At 43.1% G+C, this 24,654-nt stretch overlaps 2 protein-coding genes across 2 annotated transcripts in view; one reads left to right on the top strand and one right to left on the bottom strand.

The window, feature by feature from the left end:
* Positions 1 to 24,401, top strand: part of ITGBL1 (integrin subunit beta like 1) — a 216,250-nt gene extending 191,849 nt beyond the window's left edge. The window contains exons 9-12 of the mRNA XM_039528318.1: positions 712 to 828; positions 16,044 to 16,190; positions 22,560 to 22,673; positions 24,219 to 24,401. Coding sequence (XP_039384252.1) covers positions 712 to 828; positions 16,044 to 16,190; positions 22,560 to 22,673; positions 24,219 to 24,310 — 470 coding nt within the window. The 3' untranslated portion in view covers positions 24,311 to 24,401. The remainder of the gene's footprint in view (positions 1 to 711; positions 829 to 16,043; positions 16,191 to 22,559; positions 22,674 to 24,218) is intronic.
* The window catches only part of FGF14 (fibroblast growth factor 14), a 684,378-nt gene that overhangs the window by 12,488 nt on the left and 647,236 nt on the right, over positions 1 to 24,654 (bottom strand). The gene's annotated exons all lie outside the window — the stretch shown is intronic.

Below are 24,654 nucleotides of genomic sequence, written 5' to 3' on the forward strand. Positions count from 1 at the left end.
CCTGCCTCAGTCAGTGTTCATGAGATTATTGGGGAAGAGCATCTCTTGGAGCGTGGCTGGCTCCATTATCCCTTCCAACTTTATGGAGTCCCAGTATAGAGAGGACTGGTAAGGCTGGAAGAATATTTCAGAGGTTGCATTTCACCTGCTGCGTCCTTCAAACCCAGATCTGCAGGCACACTCTCACCTCTGTTTAAGAAAGAGGACAGGTCATAGGAGCATTAATTCTTTACCTTCCTGTTTGGCATTTGTACCAAAGTGTTAGGCGAGTTATGCTACTAGTATCCCATACTAGAAAGCTTTCCTGGGCCACTCTGTAAATTACTTTTCTAGATGATTTCATTTTAATTGCATCCACATGTGGTGTTCATACCACACATACCAAATGTTTGAATTAGTTTGGAGAGTTAATTACGTAGGGAAACATATACCATAGTTCAGCTATGCAAAGGTAGGGGCTATCATGTGATAAAATTCCCATTAATACTGACAAGAATAAAACTGTAAAGAAGATTAATGCCATTCCCACCAGCAACATGACATTATTTTGTTTTCAACCGTTTTTCTTTCTTACAAGTGTTTACACTTCAGCTGACACCGACTGACTTGTGCTTTATGTCTTTGTAGGAGCAGAACATTTCTTCCCCCCTCCAGTTTTTCTTCATTAAATCTTGATGATGTTGTGACCCTAACAATTGTTTTTTCTTACAGGGAAATGTGAATGTGGCCAGTGCACTTGTTTCCCTCCAGGAGATAACAGAGTTCATGGTAAAACCTGTGAATGTGATGATCGACAGTGTGAAGATATGGATGGCAATGTCTGTGGGGGTATGTATTCCTTTCAATAAGCAATAATTCGGAATGAATGTGTGGCTTTTCCTATTTCCCCTGATTTTGTTACAAAAGAGCATTAATGGAAACTAACCGCAGCAGTACATTGTAGTACATTTATATCTTAAAAAGAAGAAATAACAATTCCATGACTGAATATTTTAATATTCAAAATGTCTGTCAGTGAAGCCCAGTAACATTTTACACTGTGCTGATGTTCTTACATAGATATCATCAAAATGTATCAGAAATATGTACAGATATTTAAAGAAAAAATATGGAACAAATGATCATATTTTCACTTTTTCACTTTATGATTGAAGACTTACCAATGGTATCACGTTTTCCTTTTTTCTTTTTTTAAGTTAGCAATGTTCAGCAATGTATTAAGTGGCTTTAGCAGCTGATATTCAGTGACAGTTGTGTAAAGTATCATCTGGTACACCTACAGCAATCCCACCGTGTTCAATGGCCCCACCAGCGCTCACAAACAAAGCATCATTAGATTGAGTTGATATTTGGCAGTGCTTTTCTCCCAATCAGTATTGACCTAATGGTCCAGCACAGCATTAAGAGCCATTTTGCTGAAGAAGGTATCTTTTAAATTAGACATGAAAAACAGTGTCTCTTTACTGATCACCTGTGATCATTTCATAAATAAATTTAAGATCCAATAGCATTCCTCATAAGAGTGGAAGTGTTAAATACAGCTGATGTCCACTACATTCTACCACCTGCCTACTTCACTTTCCCTGCATAAGCTGAACTCATCATGTGTGCCCCTAAATAGTTTTGTAATGTGTCGTGCTGTTGTGCATCATTAACAGTTCTCACACATGCCCACTGAAGTTCCTTCAGTGGTGTATAAAGTGACCGTTGGTGTATTAGAAAGGACTTTGGGATTTTTTGGGATGAAAGGTACTATAGATCATTATCATTAATATAGAAGGCTCAAATTATCAGCAAAAGCAAGGAATCGGAATTTATTTCCTAAATCTTACAGAATCTAAGCACACTGCAGATTTTGTACTGTATCACAGCTATAAATAAATTCTTTATTCTTCTGTCAGCTATATGGAAACTCTGTCATTGATTGATTTTTTCTGTAGTGGAGAATAGTATTACGCAGTACTTCAAATTAGTTTTATAGAGAGACACTATTTTGAAAGCAATTGTGATAATGTTGCTCTAAAGGTTGCTATTCTATTTGACTGGGGGTGGGGAGAGAAAATATTGGCGTGAAGGTGTTGATCTACAGAAAGTAGTTATTTGAGAAAATTGTAGTTAAAATCTGGTTATCAGTTAAAAATAGCCCAAACAGGAGTTAATTAAATTAAGTATCCACTCAATAAAATATGCATCAAGAAGAAGTAATTTGAATGTCATCTGTTGTGAAAGAAGGGAGAAAGCAGAAGTTAAGAGAACGGAAAAGGTCAATCTTATTGAATGCAATACATATATCAAAAACAAAACTAAGCAACTTCTTATGACTAAAATACCCAGTCTATTCTTCATAATCAGCCAGTGTCTTGGTGATGATACTAAGTAAATTGAATGCCCTCAGAATTCATAGAAAAACATTATCAATACCTCTCCTTAGAGCTGACACAGCCACCATATTAACTTTTATCTTTGACTGGTGGAGGTTATATCTCTCTCATGAATACTCATATGATGAAAGAAGAATAGTAATCGGACAGAGTCACCTGACCATTCTTGTTGTGCAAGGGATTACATTAAATCTGTACTATTATCTGAACAAATCCTAATTTTCCCTTCGGTCTAAACAGTTCTATGTAATGGGAGCACCAGAGATGAATCCATTCATTAAATAACCTATGTTTTGATTTATTTTGACTTAAAGAAAAACAGGTAAGAATACAAAAGCTTATAAAAGTACAAACCCAGTGTAAAGCTGAATCCAAACTTTAGCTCAACTTTTCTGTTTTTATTTGAACTGGTAACTTAATCATTAATGTTTTGTCCCCAAATGAATAAGATTTACTGTTATGGATCACTGGGAGTATACTGAGAAATGATACAACTACATTTGCACCCTCCAATACATTGTTTTGTAATTACAGACATTTCTCTTCTCCTGACATGGGTGGCCAGACCAAGCTCTAAAGAATAAGAAAATGTTATTTTCTGTCTAAAATACGCTTTTTTTTTTAGTTTCTGCTGCTCTTAATATAATTTTTATATCATTGAAACAATCCAAGTGCCAAAAGCCTTCTCTGAATCTTTCTCTGAATGCCCTTAGCTAGGATTCTCTAGCAGCATTCAGTGCATAGAGGATTGTCCTATAAGTTTATCTGAAAGTACTTGGTTTGAACCTTACCAACAAAATCAAGTGTAATGCATTGTACTCTCCTTGAGCCTGGTTTCCTAGTCTGCACTTGTTCTGTTTTCCTCATTAGCCACTATGTGAGTTTCAAGTTTCTTTTTTAGACTTCACCAGCCACATTTAGCTCAATCTGCTTATACTTATTAATTTTCTTTGATCTTATTCCTTGTCTGAGGATGAAGAGTCTCTGGCTCACTTCTGATCATTTCTGGAATCAGAGACCTGACAAGTCCTAGAAAGGGCAGCGTAGCACTTAATTTCAGCAGAGGGATCTGTAGGGTCCTGGGAACCAGCAATACACCAGTGAAAGGCTGGAAGGAGATGGCAAAGTGGGGATCTGCCACAGCTGTCTTGTTGGCCCTGACTTAGTAGTAGGAGTAGAAATTGCAAGCCAAGCATAGCTGGATGCACTGTCAGAGCTCTTCTACTCTCTTGAAACAAACAGGTTTTTCTCAAGTATAAATGAAGGGTATATCTTTTCTAACAGAGGAATTATGGGACTTTTCTGGCTATTCAAACTCCTAGGATTTTTTCGGCAATTCACTGGATTTGAAACCCAAGAGTACTGACTAGTTAGTTAGAGCATCGCAAATTTCTTTTGAGGATGTAGCCTAATCATTTCTGAACTGTATGATGTTGGGGAAAGGAGTTGATTGAGCTAAAAGAGAATTATTCAGTTTATTATTTTGAGTTAATATTTACATTCGGTGTTTTTTGGACTATCCAAATTCTATCTAAAACATTTTTAAGCCAGCAATGGGGTTTCCTATAGCCATACTTCTAATATTTTAAAAGTATGAGTAGGTTTAAAGAAGGAAGGGAAAAAAAAACACCTGATCCTGACATTATGTGGGAAAGCAGCAAAGAGTCTTGTGGCACCTTATAGACTAACAGACATTTTGGAGCATGAGCTTTCGTGGGTGAATATCCACTTTGTCGGATGCATGTAGTGGAAATCTCCAGGGGCAGGTATATATAAACAAGCAAGAGGCAGGCTAGAGATAACGAGGTTAGTTCACTCAGGGAGGATGAGGCCCTCTTCTAGCAGCTGAGGTGTGAAAACCAAGGGAGGAGAAACTGGTTTTGTAGTTGGCAAGTCATTCACAGTCTTTGTTTAATCCTGAGCTGATGATGTCAAATTTGCAGATGAACTGAAGCTCAGCAGTTTCTCTCTGAAGTCTGGTCCTGACGTTTTTTTGCTGCAGGATGGCCACCTTAAGATCTGCTATGGTGTGGCCAGGGAGGTTGAAGTGTTCTCCTACAGGTTTTTGTATATTGCCAGTCCTAATATCTGATTTGTGTCCATTTATCCTTTTCCTTAGAGACTGTCCAGTTTGGCCGATGTACATAGCAGAGGGGCATTGCTGGCATATGATGGTGTATATTACATTGGTGGACGTTCAGGTGAATGAACCGGTGATGGTGTGGCTGATCTGGTTATGTCCTGTGATGGTGTCACTGGTGTAGATATGTGGGCAGAGTTGGCATCAAGGTTTGTTGCACGGATTGGTTCCTGAGTTAGACTTACTATGGTGCAGTGTGCAGTTACTGGTGAGAATATGCTTCAGGTTGGCAGGTTGTCTGTGGGCGAGGACTGGCCTGCCAACCAAGGTCTGTGAAAGTGTGGGATCATTGTCCAGGATGATCCCTGATGATGCGTTGGAGGGGCTTAGCTGGGGACTGTATGTGATGGCCAGTGGAGTCCTGTTGGTTTCTTTCTTGGGTTTGTCTTGCAGTAGGAGGCTTCTGGGTACACGTCTGGCTCTGTTGATCTGTTTCCTTATTTCCTTGTGTGGGTATTGTAGTTTTGAGAATGCTTGATAGAGATTTTGTAGGTGTTGGTCTCTGTCTGAGGGGTTAGAACAGATACGGTTGTACCTCAGTGCTTGGCTGTAGACAATGGATCATGTGGTGTGCCTGGGATGGAAGCTGGAGGCATGAAGGTAGGCATAGCGGTTGGTAGGTTTTCGGTATAGGGTGGTGTTAATGTGACCATCACTTATTTGCACCGTGGTGTCTAGGAAGTGGACCTCCTGTGTAGATTGGTCCAGGCTGAGGTTGATGGTGGGGTGGAAGCTGTTGAAATCGTGGTGGAATTTTTCCAGAGTCTCCTTCCCATGGGTCCAGATGATGAAGATGTCATCAATGTAGCGCAGGTAGAGAAGGGGTGTGAGTGGATGAGAGCTGAGGAAGCGTTGTTCCAGGTCAGCCATAAAAATGTTGGCATATTGTGGGGCCATGCGGGTGCTCATAGCGGTGCCACTGATCTGGAGATATATATTGTCATCAAATTTGAAATAGTTGTGTGTGAGGATATGTGGGAAGTTACTATTGAAATTCAACATTTCCCTTTGTTTTGTCCTTCTATCTTGCAATGCGCTGGCTAATGGTTTACATGCAGTTCCTTCTGCTGGATCGATCATCAGACATGCTCAAGTGTCTGCTATCAGGAGTTCAAATGGTCGGTGGCTGTATTTTTGGAGCAGACAGACGAGAGCTCTGTCACTACTTCCTGCTTTAAGGGCTTGTCTAAACATAAAACACTTTAACTATACTGGAACATTTAGAGCAGAGCAACACCCCTAGGCAGGATGCAGTTATACTGGTATGAGTTTATATCAGTATAGCTTAGTCCTGTGTGGGACGGGACTAAACTATGCTAGCATAAGGTACCGATATACTGATATAGCTACATCCACACTAGGGCTGTGCAGCTGTACCGGTTGTGATTAAATAACAAACAAAATACCCTGGTCTGAAATAATTATACTGGCACAACAACTGTATGTAGACCAGACCTAAGTTTGTATGGTAACAACTGAATTCTTGGATTCATTAGTCTTTTCCTTGTTCCCCTTTATTTTCTTTACAGGCCCTCAGCCGAAGTGTTAATGAACCAATAAAATTGCCATATTATTTATATCCTAATTATAGTCAAACTTTGACTGAAGCATTTATATTAATTTTTAAATAATATAAATTATATTAATTGGGTATTGTTAATTTATATTAATATTAGAATAATACATATTCATGGAATATTTTAATAAGACATACAAATGTGTCTTTACCATAATGGGCACAGTTTGCGTTCACCTACTCTGGCTTGATTTTATAGAAGAAATTCTCTGCAGAAGCTCTATGCACAGCCCACAGCCCATTAGCTGATGAGCTCTATTATTGCCCTCCGCCTTCAAAAGTGCTAGAAAAGGTTTGAACTCTTTTGATTCTGGTGCTAATGAAGCCATAGGATAACTTGTTTGGAAAACTGTGAATGAAAGTGAACTCTTGGACAGGCTGGCTGTGTGGTTTCAAAAAAAATAAACAGCAGCTAAAATATGATTGTGATAAGAATTGCAAAACTACAAAATTAATTGATTTATTACTGTCTCCTTTATGAGATGTGGCAGAGAGGCGTCCATTGCAGGTCCACCTATCTCTCTGTGAGCTGAGTTAATAGAATATTTAAATAGGGAATTTAGAGGACCATGCTGTTTCTCTCCTCAGAGGCTGTAGTCAGGGCCGGCTCCAGACCCCAGCGCCAAGCGCGTGCTTGGGGCGGCGTGCCGCGGGAGGACGGCATGCCTGCGGAGGGTCCGCTGGTCCCACGGCTTCAGTGGAGCATCCGCAGGCGTGCCTGCGGGAGGTCCACCGGGCCGCAGGACCAGCGGACCCTCCGCAGGCACATCTGCAGGAGGTCCACCGGAGCTGCTGGACCGGCGACCACCAGAGCACCCACTGCGGCATGCCGCCCTGCTTGGGGCGGCGCAATTCCTAGAGCCGCCCCTGGCTGTAGTCACCCATTGCCTCAAAGGCAGAGATTCTTTAGCAATACAATAACTTATACTAGGAACTCTCTTGTGTTGCAGATGATTTTGAGTGACAACCATATGTCTTCACTGCAGAGTTAACTGGCATTATCTACACTTGAGTTACATCTCAACCACACGGTGAAATACTATTCAAGCTGCTGTGTCCACACTGGCACTGTACTCACTTGTGTATGGGTATGTCTTCCCTGCAAAGTTAACCTGGATGATTGGTAGCCTGGTCTAAATACCCAGTGAGCCTAAGCTGGATGAGAACAGCCACACTGAAATTCACTATCCAAATTACTGCATCCTCACTGCTGCTGCACTCTGTCATTGGGGTCACTATGGCTTCTGGGGGAATATCCCAGGGATTTCTGTGCTGCAGTAAGCAGAGACACTCTGATTCCTTTCCAGTGAATTGTGGGAAAACTTGTCAGTCCTTCTTGGCATATGGGAGGAATTGTGGGAAGGCACTGGAGGACTAGCAGAATTCTCTATTCCTGGGAGAATTCTGCACCAAAAAATTGAAAATTCTGTGCATAATATTTTAAAATTCTGCATATTTTACTTGTCAAAATAACACAATATAATCATGTTCCCACTGACAGCCCCAGGTGGCTGGAGCTCCCACTGACAGCGGGAGCTCCGGCTACCCAGGGCTGACAGTGGACGGGAGTACTGGGGGCAAATCAGGAATTCTGTAGGGGAAAAATAAAATTCGGTGGGAAACATGAATTCTGTGCAAATTCAGCATTGTGCAATGACACAGAATTCCAGGAGGAGTAATTCTCATTGCAGTGTGTTCAGGTTGCCAGCTTGAGTGAAAATAGAAACCAGGCTCCCAGCTGGGCCAGATAGCTTTAGCTGAAAGTACCACTAAACTCAGGGGAGAGGGTTTTGTGTGAGGATGGGATGGGCATTAGGGGCAACACCCTACGAAGAACCTATACTATCTTTGCAGTGAAGACATTGTGCTAAGATTTTGGGGGCGGGGCACATCCCATGGTTCCTTGTGCTGCAGTAAACCAAGCTGCTCTATGAATTATGGGAGAACTTGTCTGTCTTTTCTGGGCACGTAGGGGAACTGTGGTACAGGATTGGAGGACTAGCAGTATTGTGGCAACACTCTGGCAGCAGCATGTTATCAGCAAACACATTTTAGCCAACTCGATTTTAAAGCACCATAATGCTCTAGTTGAGGGGTTTTGTGTATGAACTGGACTCGAGTTAGGGGCAACACTTAAATTATGACTCAAGTTAACTTTGCAGTGAAGACAAGCCCATAGTCATGGTAAAGAATGCAGTATGTTTGCAGAGGAGTTACAGATCAGTTGGGACAGTTTTGAAACAGAGCATTTGGCTAAGAATTTGGATCTGGCTGTTCTGCTGGAGTTCTGTACTGCAGTTGTTCTGCTCTTGACCTCTAATATCACTGTTCTGTAATTTACATCCTTGTAAATAAAATAGTGGAACTTAGTCATCTTGTGTCTGTGCCAACCCATATCTCTGCCAGTCACAATATCACCTGTCCCGACCATCAGTCATGGCAATATTGGTGCATTCTGAAGGAGGTGTTTAGATTTGTGTAGCCAATCTATGGAGAAGACTACAGAGCTCTCTGAGGAAAATACTTGGAAGTCTCACACCAACTCCCAAACATAATTTATACCATTAGGAGTGATAGGGTGCTGACACCCTGAATCCCAAAGGTGTTGCTGGACAGAACAAACTCAACTTAATACCGTAATTTATCAGCTGCAGGCATATGTTAATATTGTCATATTATGCTATATTTGTTCATTAGGCAATACATGTTGCAGATGTTTGTCTTCATTTAAAGCCATGGATTCACTCCCACTCCCTCCTCTCCATAAAATCCCAACATTGACTTCCTCCATTCTGTTCCCATCCCACTGATCGCCTCTGTGGACTCAACAGATTTTGTTCACTACAAATGTTTCTTTACATTCACAGCTCCACTGTCTCCTATATGAAGTATATTGAGACCAGGAAAAGAAAATTGCTTATTTGTCACTTTTAATTCCTTTCTTCAAGGCTTTCCCCTTCCTGTGGCCTCCTCCCTCACTTTCCAGGATCTTTCCAAATTCTTCAAGATCATCCCAGGCCACTGTGGCCTCCCTCCTCTCCATTCTCAGCACCTTTTTATTTATTCAGCTGTCTCTTACTCTGAGATTTCATTTTCTCTCTGTCTAATCTCCCTACCTGTGCCCTTGTCCCCATCTCCTCCAAGCTGCCAACCTTTCTGGTCCCTTCGTCTCTCACTCCCCCTCCTTTTTAACCTCCCCTACTCTAAGTACAAGAATTCCTTTGTTTTCCTCATCCTCAAAAAAGCCAACTCTTGACCCCAGCTGTCTCTCCACCAGCTTCTTCCTCCCCCCTTTAAACTCATGTAATGAACCATTTACAACGGATGCCCCTCCTCCTCATTCATCCTCCAGACTGGCTTCCACCTCCTCCACTCCACTGAAACTGCTTCCCCCCAAAGATTCAAGTAACTTCTTCTAGGCTATATCTCAGAGAACTTACTCCATTTGCATCCATCTTGCCCTCTCCACTGCCACTTATCACTTCACCCTCCTTGACATCATATCCTCCATTGACACTTTGTTGGACTGTTTTTTTCCCTTGGTTCTTTTACTATTTCACTGATCTCTTTTGATGAATTCTAGTCCCCAACAGTCCCACTCTGGAGGCTCATTTAGGGCTGTACCCTTCACCCTCTGCACTATGTCCCTAAGTAACCTTATGCACTCACAAAATGTCAGCCATCATCTTTCTGTTGACAACTCACAAACTGTTCTCTTCTCTCTTGGCTTGTTCCTCCTCTGTCTAATCTTGCATCTCCATCAGTTTCACAGACAGTTGTTGTTGGGATGTCTTGCTGAGCTCCTTAGCCCCTTCCTCTTCCTCTTCTCTCCATTGCTCTGTTGACCTAGGCAATACCATAAGCTTGGCAATCACTGTCAGGAGACATGTGATATTGTGGAAAGAATAATCATAGAGCTCCAGCTTCAGAGAATGAAAAGCTAGACCCTGTGACTGAACAGAATCTGTTAAAGTGAGAGCTGAGTGCTTCTGAGCATGAGGAAGGGAGACTCTGGTATTTCAAGATTAGATACTTGCTGAAATGAGCAATGTGAATGACAATCTAAGTGATTTGAATAAAAATTGTCACTAGTGTTCTCTGACCAGCAGAGATTGATTAATAGCTTGCTTTCCAGACCAGCTGCCCATGTGCCGGTAGGTAGACATAAGGAGAAGGATGTGATAAATGAGGGTATAAGTGATTGAGACCCTATTACTATGTTTCTGCATGATTAAAATGAGACACTCACTTAAAATTCAGCTGTCCATCACAGTACCAGGAATAGAGCCATGATGCCTTCATTCAGACAGAAGTTGTAATAGGACCTGTCATGAATTCCCCAGTGCTCTTTTATTAGATACAGACTCTCATTCTAGGGTCTATGCCCTGCACAAAGGTGCAGCATGCTGGTCCCAGAAGAGGATGACTAATGACAACTTCCCTGAGATATGTAAGCTGCATTCTAGGACCAGTTCGCTAATGTTCGGGTCCTGTCTGAGGATGGAGGTATCCTGGATCATGACTGGCTCGCCAGTTGCAGCAGAACTCTGGTGCTCTTCTGCCCCTATTACTTATGATATTTTTTTCCGCTCGCAGCTGCAGCATGATCAGCATTGGCTGGCCCACATGGGTAGCTTGATTATTATCCTGTACTTTATGTTGTCTTTAGGGTTGGGGGCACGCAGTGTTTATTAATAACAACAACAATAAGGCAGTATATGATGAAACAGTATTCCTAACTCCAGTCATTGCCTCATTGGTCTTCATAAGGGACCATGACTGGCTCCACTCTGAGCTTTTCTTACAGATCTCTCAGCAAATCAGCTTCTGGAGGAAGCATCTAAAAGCCCTCCTGGATTCTCTTTATACTGCCAACTGGTACAACATGAGCTGTCTTGGACATCCTCACAACCTGGTGAAAAACATGGTTGAGCTCCCACTTCATCTGTGCCATTGGTGATGGCATGGGTCAGATGGAATAGACAACTCAAAGCAGTGCCTCTACACCTGAGAATCGAGCTGGATGCAATATATCGGCACTGTATCGCCAGCCCTCACCAAGGCTATGTACCCCCATAAAGCTATTTGAGTGATGCTCAGCGGTCTGTACTTCAAATAGGGCATTGCCTATGGTAATATCGTATTTAGTTTTGAGTCAAGAGGGACCATTGGCCTCCCATTTTGGAGCTGCCCTTGCCCTTAACTCCTAGGAGCAACGTAGTTCTCTGGTTACCCCAACACTGGGAGCATTAACAACAATGGACCAACTCTTGGACTATCTAAAACAGCAGAATACATTGATAGGCCTGGTCTTTTCAACCAGCCAAATTCCTTTGATGGAGTCTCAGTTGTTTGCAGTGATCATGGGACATCAAAGTAGTGTTTTGACATGGAAGGTGGTAAGCACCAGTAGTGAAACGGATGTTCCAGCATGTCATATCCTTTATCCTTATCTCATACGCCAGTTGGTTTCTCTGATGCAGCTAGAACTGGTCTCAGCACTTATGCTTTTGGTGTAGCCTGCACTGGAGGAGGCAATGCAGCCAGTGTCAAAATGTGGTCCAGCAATGCAGACTGTCCTTTGAAAGTCTAGGAGGCTCTTGGGCACAAGGGTTTACCACTCCGCAGTGCTAATAAATCCCATTGGGAACTTCTTGTATTTCATGAATAAATATGAGTTTAAACTGTGGATCCTCTCCCCACATAGTAACAAGAGATTTAAAAAAACCCCAACAACTTAACAGTAGGTGTATGGAGACCTCCAGAACTCGTGTAACTATCCTGTGATGTCAGAACTGCAGCAGTGAAGACAGCTGTCTCCTTCACTGATATTTGAAGGCTTGTGTGGCTGCATGAATCGAGTTAATGTAGAAGTTTAAGGAGCTGCTGTATGCCAAAGGATACCTTTTTGGGGAAAAAGACAGAGGCTAGTGTCATGAAAGCCAATGTGATGAGTAGCACCCCCCGTGTTCTCACTGCTGCACCAAGATAGCATTGTGCTTTCTCCACCTCTAATGATTAGCATGTGGCAATCTGGAAGCAGCTATAAATGGTGAAGTAAACTTCTTAAAGAGACCTTTCCACTTCAGGATCCTGTCCAGTATGTAGAAGGCAGAGAATGGTCACAGCAGCAAAATTATTGCACAAGTCCTATTAAAAAAAATATATATTTCTAACTAAACCAAAAGTTAGAATAATTTTAATTGGATTTGTGCAGTAATTTTGCAGATGTGGTCATTCTCTGCCTTCTTTAAATCACAGAGAGGGCATGGGGCTCAGTGTGAATTACACATTCGCCCACTTGTGCTTGCAGGAGTACAAGTATTTGCACCTCCAAAAATAATTTTCCAGTATGCGAGTCCTATTCAATGTATTGAATAGTTAGTTCTTCAATATTTGAAATATTTTAAAAATTTAATCCATGTCTTGCTAAGGAAAACCAAAGTAAAAGAGGCCAAATACCCTTGGAGACACTTGGCCATGATGAGAAAATGGAGAAAATCATATGTTTATACCCATATCCTTATGCAATCTAAACCCTAGCCGTATATGGGAAAGTACAGCTGGCTGCCACTCTTATCCTTCTATGGTATGTAACACATCTCATTGTTACTCAACTTAAACAGTCCTGTGACATTTTAGCTTCCATTTTATTATGTATGGTTTACCAATATGTAATGCTTTATGTACACGTTAAATGTATATAGACAAATTGATATTTGTGAAGGCGTGTGCAGAGACAGACATGCGTACCCACCATCCCATGAAGCATGTAGGTATTGACCATTTAATGTTGAACACTTATTAGGATCCAAAATGAAGAAATAATCAATGAATGGTCTGGCAGTTGTTACATCACTAGACTTCAAAAATAGATCTGAGTCTCTTCATGTCTGTGAATAAGAACAGCTCAAAAACATCAATTAATAAAGTAGCTGGTTATCACTAAAGTGCTGAGGAATTCCATTTTACCAGGTTTGTATCTCCTTTGGGTCTGCCTCCCATGCTTCTTCAAGATTTATTATGTTAAGCTGTATTGTTTGCCTTGGGAGCTGTGCCCAAATTAGCAGGATAAATGTATTGGTATGTTCCTCCTTTTCCCACAGACTCACATTGTGCCAGAATGGTCCTCAAGCTAGTTGCCCTCTGCCAGGCCCACCAACGCCATCAGCCCTAACCCCTTCCTTTTCATCACCTCTGCCCTTATAATAGTTGTTATAATAATTGCTTATAATGTACAGCGTCCATCTTCAAAGAACTGCAAATGTATAAGCTAAGGAATTCCCTTTTCTACTATAGCAAGGCAGTGAAGGCTAGAAATGTGAATAAATTCAGTATAATGTACTAAACGTTCAACTTTGTGGCATTTCTTGCTTCTTTACATATTTTCCATTTCTTTTGTCCTTTGTCATCATCTATTTGCTTTCAAGTTTTCCCATTTGTTGCTCTTTCCCTTTCTGCCGTGTGCTCTCAGTTTTCTATTCAACTGTCTGTCTCTCTCTGTTCCTCCTCCGCCCTGAACAAATCACGCTTCCCAGTTTTGCTTCTCCCGTTCTTTCACTCTTCTTGCAATCTAGGCTCTTGCTTTCACACATGTTCCAGTGTATTTCCCGCACTCACTTGTCCTCCTTTTATTGACCAGCCCTCATTTTCCATCTGTTCATTGTCTGTCCCCGTTTTCTCCCTATTTTGTTTCCCTGGTCCCTCTTCTCCTGCCTTTTATCCTCAGAACATAAGAACATAAGAACGGCTGTACCGGGTCAGACCAAAGGTCCATCTAGCCCAGTATCTGTCTACCGACAGTGGCCAATGCCAGGTGCCCCAGAGGGAATGAACCTAACAGGCAATGATCAAGTGATCTCTCTCCTGCCATCCATCTCCATCCTCTGACAAACAGAGGCTAGGGACACCGTTCCTTACTCATCCTGGCTAATAGCCATTTATGGACTTAACCACTATGAATTTATCCAGTTGCCTTTTAAACGCTGTTATAGTCCTAGCCTTCACAACCTCCTCAGGTAAGGAGTTCCACAAGTTGACTGTGCGCTGCATGAAGAACTTCCTTTTATTTGTTTTAAACCTGCTGCCTATTAATTTCATTTGATGACCCCTAGTTCTTGTATTATGAGAATAAGCAAATAACTTTTCCTTATCCACTTTTTCCACATCACTCATGATTTTATATACCTCTATCATATCCCCCCTTAGTCTCCTCTTTTCCAAGCTGAAGAGTCCTAGCCTCTTTAATCTTTCCTCATATGGGACCCTCTCCAAACCCCTAATCATTTTAGTTGCCCTTTTCTGAACCTTTTCTAGTGCCAGTATATCTTTTTTGAGATGAGGAGACCACATCTGTACGCCATATTCGAGATGTGGGCGTACCATGGATTTATATAAGGGCAATAATATATTCTCAGTCTTATTCTCTATCCCATTTTTAATGATTCCTAACATACTGTTTGCTTTTTTGACTGCCTCTGCACACTGCGTGGACATCTTCAAAGAACTATCCACGATGACTCCAAGATCTTTTTCCTGACTCGTTGTAGCTAAATTAGCCCCCATCATATTGTATGTGTAGTTGGGGTTATTTTTTCCAATGTGCATTACTTTACATTTATCTACATTAAATTTCATTTGCCATTTTGTTGCCCAATCACTTAGTTTTGTGATATCTTTTTGAAGTTCTTCACAGTCTGCTTTGGTCTTAACTATCTTGAGCACTTTAGTATCGTCTGCAAACTTTGCCACCTCACTGTTTACCCCTTTCTCCAGATCATTTATGAATGAGTTGAATAGGATTGGTCCAAAGACTGACCCTTGGGGAACACCACTAGTTACCCCTCTCCATTCTGAGAATTTACCGTTAATTCCTACCCTAATCCTTTCTTCTGTCCCTCTCCTTCTTTTCCCCTGTATCCTTTGTACTGCCATTTAATCAGCCACCTCCGAGATACATATCCTGAGGGATCGCTAGTGGATTCTTGTTCTCCCTTGCACCCTCTTCTGCATGCCATCTGCCCTTAGGATGCCTTGCCTTAACTCCCGCATTCAGGCCCCAGCCAAGCCTGTGAAAGGAAGCCCTGGTGATCTCTTGCCATTTGCTCCTCAGCTTTGCTATAACAAGACAGCATGAGGTGTCTTGCAATAGCACAAGTAGCAGCTGTCAGACTTTGCACTGGGATGCCTGTCACTGGTAGTGGTGGTAGTGATGGGGCTAGTGTGAGTTAACAGCTGGGGATAGGACTGAGGACAAGACTGCGCCCATTGTTTTTCAAAAGTTTGGGAAGAGACAAAAAATATTCCCAAGGTCTGTCCCCAAACTGAAGATTTCTAGCCTCCCCCACCTACCTCCTCTTCCTGGCCAGCTACCATCCTACTCACTCTCTCCTAAGCAGGCAATCACATAGTTATCTGCCTCACCACCTTCTCGGTTCTCACCTTTCCCCCTGTGATGGCTCCCTGCTGGCCTTACCAGTCAATCCAGATGATTTTGCCAAATGTCCACCCCTTTTTTTGTTGATGCTGTACTGTGCTGTGGCATATGGATCTTCCTAGCCCACAGAGAGGGAGAGAGCTTTGTGGTATGTCCAATGTGCTAGCTGGTGTGATGGGAAGGGAGCCACAGGAAGCGGAGGAGGGCAAGGGCCCTTGCAAGGAAGAAGAGATGGGGATGGGGTGTTGAGCAGCCAGAGCCCAGCCATTCTTTACATTACCGGCCCAACTTGCTTAGCACCAGGCCAGGATAGCCGAAAACGATAGTACTTCCTGTCTCGTAGGCATGCTGTACCAGTACATTCTGACCCAGAATGAGCCCTGCCTGGGGTTTCAATTAGGCAATTCCATGCTGAGCTGCCTGAAAGGATCAGTGTTTTCCTCAGCTAGAAATGTAGAAATGTAATTTCTCCTGTCTATGTAACATGTTGCTCCCCTGCTGTTATTACAGGCCACGGCCTCTGTTCTTGCGGTCGATGTGTTTGCGAGGATGGATGGTTTGGACAGTTGTGTCAACATCCAAGAAAGTGCAACATGACAGAAGATGAGAGCAAAAGCTTTTGTGAATCAGCCAATGGTGTATTGTGCTCGGGAAAGGGTAAGCAATACACGGGTAGCTGAGCTACCCTACATCACTGTTCTGGAAGATTAAAATGTATGGACGTGGGTTGTTGTTTAGTAACACTTTCTTCCAAAGTCACCCATTGTTAGAGGGCTGTTATAAGTGGCTTCATAATGCATCTAACCTTGTTATCACACCCACTGTGTCAAACACCCACTACATGTACATGCATTTAGCTGCTTTGATCTCCAGTGCCATTTGCTAACAGCATGGGATTTCACAGGGCTGTTTATTTGTCTGTCTTCGGTAGTTGTATTCTATGAACTCAATTATGCTATTTTATTGAGTACTGCTGAGTGACAGGGGCTGCCTGTAGCACTGCGGTGATGATAAAGGAAAGCAGAGCCCCTCAGGTAGCACTTGGGGTTCATGTTGAGCAGCAGCACTTGCTATTCCTGTCCAAAAGCCGCCCCCAGGGCTGTCTCCCCAGCCCATGCAAGGGGGAAGCAAGGCCTCAGCAATACCCACAATATCCCTAAGACATTCCCCTCTTTAAAAACTTTTTTAAACATATTATCTGCTCAGTTGTGTTTTTTTTATGTCTCCAGCTGGAAGTCCTGGCTGCCTTCATATGACTCCAGCTGTACAGGTTTGGCATAGAGAAATAATCATTAGATGCTTCTGAAATATAACTAAACTAAGCTCTTTCAGGGTATTTTCAGGCTAGAAACAAACAATTAATTTAACTGGAAAGAGGATTCCTGGCTTGCCACGGTGTAAACCTTCTACTTAAAAATATCACCCACACCCACACCCACACACACCCCCAGCAGACCAATGGGGGAGACAAAACATGGTTCCAAGCCTACATCCTATCTTCTTTGATGCTGGGGTAGCAAGGGGGGGGGCGGAGGTAGGGGGCTGAACCAACCTCTGGCACAAGCTACAGCAGCCACCACCAATTTATGCCAGCTGGAATGGGCTCCTGGGGACAATGCTGCTGGCCCCGGATTGCTGGAGTGCAGTACTTTCTGACCTCACCTGCTCCTGTCACACCTACTTCTCCTGTAGCCTCCCCAGTGTGGACAGGGAGCAGGAGCAGCTGGTGTAAAGCTGGCTGCAGGGTTCCTTTGCATCAGGCAACTCTCTAGTTGCCTCTTCTTGGGAATTTTTAGTTAGTGCAAAAGGAATGTAACCAGAGCTAAAGAGCTGGCCCTCTCTTTTTATGTAACAACGGGTCAGAATTCTGTTCTTGGTTATTGTACCGGGCGCCCCTCACTGCTAGGGTGCCTCCTCCTGGCTGCTCTGAGGACTAGCTCCTCCCCTTTCTGTTGCGTGTTCATGCACCCTGCTGCCCCCTCTCTCTCTATGACTCAGGGAGCTCTCTCTTTGTAGCTTGGTCCTCTGGCCAGCTCGCTGTGCATTTTTCCCCTTCCATGGGTTATCAAAATCTCTCCGTCCAAAATGGCAGTCTTCTCCCCTACTGTCCTAATGGTGCCCAGGGCCGGTGCAACCCATTAGGCGACCTAGGCGGTCGCCTAGGGCACCTGTATTTTGGGGGCGGCATTTCAGGTCCTTCGACGGCGACTGCGGTGCCCGGACCTTCTGCTGCCCCAGTCGTTGTTGGCATTTAGGTGGAGGGACCTGGGGCAGGGGGGCGCGGGGAGGGCCGCCTGCAGCAAGTAAGGGCGGGGCGCAGCACGCAGGGGAACTCCCCGCCCCAGCTCACCTCTGCTCCGCCTCCTCCCCTGAGCACACCACTCTGCTCTGCTTCTCTCCCTCTCAGGCTTGTGGCGCCAAACACCTGATTGGCTCTGCAAGCCTGGGAGGCAGGCGAAGTAGAGCGGTGATGGCATGCTCGGGGAGGAGGCGGAGCAGAGGTGAGCTGGGGCGGGGAGCTGCCGCGGGGGGGAGTGGGGAACTCAGGGTGAAGGGGGGGTTGGGAGCTGCCATGGGGGGGGCACCTTAGTATGGAGAGCTGCCACAGGGCTTGGGGGGTGTGTGTGTGTGTGTGTGTGTGTGTGTGTGGTGCAAGGTGGAAGTTTCGCCTAGGGCGCGAAACATCCTTGCACCCGCCCTTATGGTGCCACTTCCCCAGTGGCTGGTAGGGGAACCTGGCCCCATCTTCTACTCTGGGTTTTAGCTCAGGAACTGTCCAATTAGCAGCCAATGTCTGCAACATCCCAATTTGCTGCTGTTTCTCACAGCCATTTCCTACTCCACTTCTCTCAGGCTTTCGCTCCATCACCTTCTGGGTAAACCCTGTCTTCAGGGCTGGATCCATGGAGGTATCTACTCTCCCCTGGGTTTCCTTCCTTTCCACTGTAGCACCCAGAGCGTGGCTGCAGACTCCCTCACTGCAGTCCTGCTCTGCTGCCAACTTCTCGGCTTTATACTAGCTGTGCCTGTTCCTTCTCAGCGGGGCTCCATCATCACTCTGGGGTTACTTAGGCCACCTAATTCCCCTCAGTTGCGGCCTATTCATGTAATTGGCCCATTCCTAAGCTAGTGTGGGATAAACACCCCATCATAGTTATACTGTTTATTTCCCCCTCAACAGGCCCAGTACTGCAGAAAACGAGGAAATGCCACCCATAGGCAAAATTCTGAAGGAGGAAATGGCACAATTTCACCATTGTTTTGATCAAACATAGCTGTCTTTACCTTGAAACGTGTACAGGAGAGCAATGATCTTTGGGATTTACTCCATTTTAACCAAAGACTAAAATTCTTCTCCACACAGATGTGATCTCAGGGTGATTGTTATTGTAAATAGTTAGAGGTGAACTGAACTGATTAAATCAAGCCAGCAAGTGATTTACAATCCTAAATAAGCGTAAACAAAAATATTTTTGTAATTTTAAAGGCAAAATATCAGAGGGGTAGCCGTGTTAGTCTGGATCTGTAAAAGCAGCAAAGAGTCCTGTGGCACCTTATAGACTAACAGACGTTTTAGAGCATGAGCTTTCGTGGGTGAATACCCACTTTGTCGGATGCAAAATAGTTGAACAGCTATTCCTCATTGTAAAGCTGTGATTCCCAAGCCCCATCTCCTGCTCTGGGAACACTTTAGCCAGACCACACAGTCTGACCTTGCAGCTTGAACTTGTTAGTTTGGGGCCACATCTTCACATCTTGCCAAGCTGCATTTGGCACAGAACCAGGGGATGGCAAGACCAGATGGTGTAAAGCCACCTTTGACCACTCTGATGCTGGGGCTGGCCAGGTATCTGTCTGGTCTCCCACGTAAGTTGGAGCAGCCTGAAGGTAAGTTATACCCAACTGGCTATGGCCAAAATGTTCAAATCTGATTGCCTAAACTAGGGCTTTTGAATTGCTATTTAGGCAACACGGGTGAAATTTTTTTTCAAAAGCAGTTTTGATTTAAGAGTACAACTCCCATTGACAGTTAGATTGAACTATGTCTACACATAAAATTTATACCACTTTAGCTATACTAGTCTAGTTAAAACAGGACAATCCTGCTAGTGTGGATGTAGTCATATCTTTATAAGGGTGCTTATACTGGTGTAGTTTATTCCTTTACGGGATGGGGAATAACTAAACTGGTATTGCCAGTAAAACTGTGTCCACATTAGGGCGTCTGGTGGTATAACTATATCAGTAGAAATACAATCAAGATAAAGTCACCCACCACCCCCAATGGAAATAATTCTACTAGTAGGTAAAGCTTTTGAGTATAGAACAGGGCATAGGCACTTCTGAAAATCTCCCCCTGGATGCCTAAACATGGATTTGAGACCTTAACCTTAGGCACACAGGCTTGTAAAAACTGTCTGTAGCTAGAGTGAATGGCAGGATTCAGAAGGCCTAACGTAAGGCCAAACCTTAAGCCAGTTCCCTACATACCCCAGTGCTGCTGTTTGTGAAATAACTGGCTTGTCACTAGTCCGTGCACCAGTGAGTACCTAGCTCCACGGCTATTACATCTTTGCAGGAATTATGGCCAAGATTTTTCAAAAGTGACAACTGATTTGCGGGTGCCTCAATGTTTGGATGTCAACTTGCGATTCTAGTTTTCATAGAGTAACTGCTCAGTACTTTTTGAAAATGAGGCCCCCTTTAACATAAATCAAGTGTATGATAGACACCGAGCGTTACTAGTCACTTTTCTAAATCTTGGCGTACTGCTTGTAGTAAATATTCTCACCAGTGAAAACAGAAACACCCACCATGCTGCTGCTTCTTCAGAAATAGCCGGAGGGCAGCAGATGGTTGCTGTGACTATGCTGGACTCAGGTTAGTCAGTGAGACAAAAAGGATCTGGCTAGAATTACAAGAAAACTTCCCTAACTAATTAGACTATTTTTAATTAAAGTGAGGAGGCTCCCAAGGCAGGAAAGAGATTTTGTAACATACTGATACATTATGGAACATGATTTTTTTTAAGTTCCTTTTACGTTACATTTATTGAATCATCTACAAAATACCTTTAATAAGCCTTGGGTAGCTGTGCATTACAATACTCTGATTTCATCTTAATGTTTCTTGCTAAAATTCACATCCTATTTGGCTCTTCTTGGTATCAGCATGTGTAGCTGTTGGTGCTTTGTAGCTGATTTGGAAATAGAAACACCTGGCTTAAATCAATCTCAAATATATAATGAAATATAAGATTGGCCAGAACAGTGATCTTGAAATTCTCTTACTGTATGTGCTTTCCTCCATTGCCTCTTCATGCACTGAATATTTTCCCCTTGAAAGGAAAGTTAATATTTCCCTATTTGCATAGCTTAATGGGCAGCATGTTAATAAACAACAGAGAAATGCATGCTAAAGCAGGGGCAGGCAAACTTTTTGGCCGCAGGGCTGCATGCGGTTTCCAAAATTGTATGGAGGGCCGGTTAGGGGAGGCTGTGCCTCCCCAAACAGCCAGGCGTGGCCCGGCCCCTGCCCCCATCTGACCCCCCCCCTTGCTTCTTGCCCCCTGATGCGCCCCCGGAACTCCTGCCCCATCCAGCCCTGCCCCTGTTCCCTGTCTCCTGACAGCCCCCATTACCCCTCCCCCTGACTACTCCTCACCACTCCATACAACCCCCTCTCTCCTTCCTGACTGCCTCCCCAGGACCCCTGCCCCCATTCAACCCCCTCTGTTCCCCGCCCTCTGACCGTCCTGACCTCTATCCACACCCCCGCCGCCGACCACCCCCTGAACTCCCCTGCTCTCTATCCACCCCCGCTGCTCCCTGCCCCCTTACTGCGCTGCTTGGAGCACCGGTGGCTGGTGGCCCTACAGCTGCACTGCCCTGCCCCAGGAGGGTCCCGCAGGCTGGATGTGGCCTGCTGGCCATAGTTTGCCCACCTCTGTGCTAAAGTCTCTGTTCCCAAGTATAAGTCCTTTATTTGTATATTACAATATGTTATAGTTTAAGACAACTTATCCCTACAATAATGCAGTAAATTAACTCTGCTCAACCTACTGTAAATAAATGAATGTTACATTTTTAAAGAAGGTCAGTACTTGTGCTACTTTGATGTTTTTAATGAATAGAAATGGATTCAATTGATAAATAGTATAGGGTTTGTTGTGGAGATTTTTCTGGGGAATGTTCAATTGATTGACACAGCTCAAAAATTAAAGGAAAGTTTTCACTTTGAGTTTTGACTGTGGGCCTAAGCAAAAGCCCTTTGAACTTTATGGAAAGATGCAAAATGTTGTGAGCTTTAGATCAGGCCCAGCATAGATTTCTCTGAATTAAATATCTTTGTCTAAGTTATATTGTACATTCTCTGGGGCTGGATCATCAAGTGTTTCTCTAGTTTGTAGAGCACTGAACACATTGATGGCTCCCTACTGTAATAAAGGAAAGCCTCTTGAAAAGTGGGATAGAGTGGGATTTTACAAGTGTCCGAATGACTTAGGAGCATATCCTATTGAAAGTTAATGTACCCTGTACTCCTAAGGCACTTAGGCTTTTTGAAAATCCAACCCGTAGTGATCCAAAACAAATGGAAAGAAAAGGCCAGTGAGCAGAAAGTTGCTATGTGTGTGTGCCTTAAACACTAGAGCCATTTTTCATCCCGATGCAATTTTATTGACTTCAATAAGGTTGGACCAGGCATGATTTTGGCTCATCTAGCCACAAAGCAGAACAACTCCTGGGAAGAGTAGCCTTGATTGTGGTGCTCTGGGACAATAGCGAAACCTCTAAATTTGAGTCCTGAATAAATAAAAGAAGCAAAATCAAGGCATTACATAGAACACCCCTTCATACTCAGGCTGACCTTTAAAGGATCATTCTATTCAATAAGCTTTTAGCTTGATGATCTTCTTTTAGACAGTGGCTTGTTAGATGGCAATTGTGCATGAGTCTGAGATGTTATAGGCCAGACTGAAAAGTGCGGGTGCCCTGTGATTGCAAGTAATCATCTTTATGATTTCAGGTTCCTGTCACTGTGGAAAGTGCATCTGTTCCCCCCAGGAATGGTACATTTCAGGGGAATTTTGTGAATGTGATGACAGAGACTGCGACAAACATGATGGGCTCATTTGCACAGGTGCAGTACTGACTAATCCTTAATTGCTCTGAGAAGCAGACTGTGCATAAATGCAAATTGAAGTTAGACAAAACCCAGCAAGTTCTCTTTGTCCTTTGATGGAAAGGAGGAGCACTTTCCTATTATTAAAAGCACTTTAGCTGTTAAGAGAGTGATGCTTTATGTTGTGATGAATAATCAATTTAACGCTTTGCAAGGAAAATTGAAATCCAAAGCATGAATACCAATAATTACATCACTTGTGAAATTCATCCAAAAAGTAAAATGCTTTTGTCTACCACCTGTTCCTGTACGGAAATGAACATGTATGAGAAGGTAGCGATTCAGTGGTTTCTGTTGCTATCACCATCTCTACTTCATTTTCTATGATGAATGTATGTAATGAATTTAGAAACCATTTAGTTTAATAATCCTTGGTAATGCAACAGGAGCAGGTGCTTATATTATGATGAGGGGAATACTCATGTTTTTTTCATAGACTTCCCTGGCATCAAGACAACTCTCACTGGGATGCTGAGATGCCTGACAGTCTTTTTTATGACATGTTGGATGCTGACTAAAGTCTTTTGCACCTAGCTCAGGGTTTAGATGGCAGATGCAAAGGGAAATGGGTAGACTGCCAACACTTGCTTTTAACAGCGACGGGAGAAAAATCTAGTGACAAGCAGGAACATGTGATCTGTTTGATTAACTTGCTATGTTTTCTATGATGAAAATTGTAGAGGACAATCTCTGCATCTTTCCATCTAGAAAAATCTTTGCTTAGCAATGTTCTTCTATTAGCTGATGGATACAGAGGTGGCAGAAGGCAGAACTATGTGTCTGCTGAAACAAAGAATAGGAGGAAGGGTATCAGAGCATGAAAGATGGAGTCAGGAGTTTTGGGTTCTATTCACAAATCTGCAACTGATTACTTGGCTGACTAAATTTCCAAAAGTGTTCACTGTGTTTGAGTGCCCAACTTGAGATGCCTGGGGCCTGATTTTCCACCACTCCACTTAAGTTTGTTACCCGCATGTGATGGAGGGGTTTGAAAACATTGGTCTTAATGTCTTTGTACCTCAGTTTCTCCATCTGCAAAATGGGGATAATACCCGGTCACACAGAGATTTCATGAGAATATTTTTTGTCAAACACTTTGAGCTCCTCAGCTGAAAAAGGTGCTTTTCAATTTCAAAGGTGTATTCATAATACTATTCTCTTTGCAACAGTTTAACTTTAGCTAAAATAGTTCTAATTTCTCCTTACATCTTGAAGTATAGTGGGAACACTAAGACAGCATAGAAACAGCTTGGGTCCAAACCACGATGGCATAATTACCATATTTATTATTCTGCTGATGGCATTGCTGTAAAGATGCCACTAATTGTTTGAAAATGTAGGGTTTTGGTGGCTGTTTAATCAAATATAAAGTGCTCTCTTAACAAAAAAATATGTAAAGGGACAATAACAATGTTTTATTATGGCTTGTTTCTTCCCATAACAACACAGTTTAATGCAGTACATTTCAATTATGGTAATTATCCCCTGTTTATTTTGTTCTAGGCAATGGTATATGTAGCTGTGGAAACTGTGAATGCTGGGAAGGATGGAATGGGAATGCTTGTGAAATCTGGCTTGGGACAGAATACCCTTAATCAGAACATGGAGCATCAAGGACTGCGGGGTTTGGTTTGGTTTTTTAGGCTGCTAGAACAATTAAATGCAAAGCAAACCACATAGAATAACCACCAGAAATATTCAAATAGACCAATGTAAGTTTTTGTTTTCCATAACAACCAACTGCAGGTCTACTCCTGCCCCTATTCAATTCATTTCCAACACTCACATTGACTTCAGTGCGACTGGGATTGGCCTTAAAAGTCTTAAGGCTGAATTCCTGGCTTCGCTGAAGTGACACAAGAAAGCTTTATTGCATAGGTTAGCTTGTTGTCAAATCTTGACACCATTACATAATGAAATGGTGTTCATATAAAAGAGT

This window comes from Mauremys reevesii, linkage group 1 (genome assembly GCF_016161935.1).
Source record: "Mauremys reevesii isolate NIE-2019 linkage group 1, ASM1616193v1, whole genome shotgun sequence".
Taxonomy (NCBI): Eukaryota; Metazoa; Chordata; order Testudines; family Geoemydidae; genus Mauremys; species Mauremys reevesii.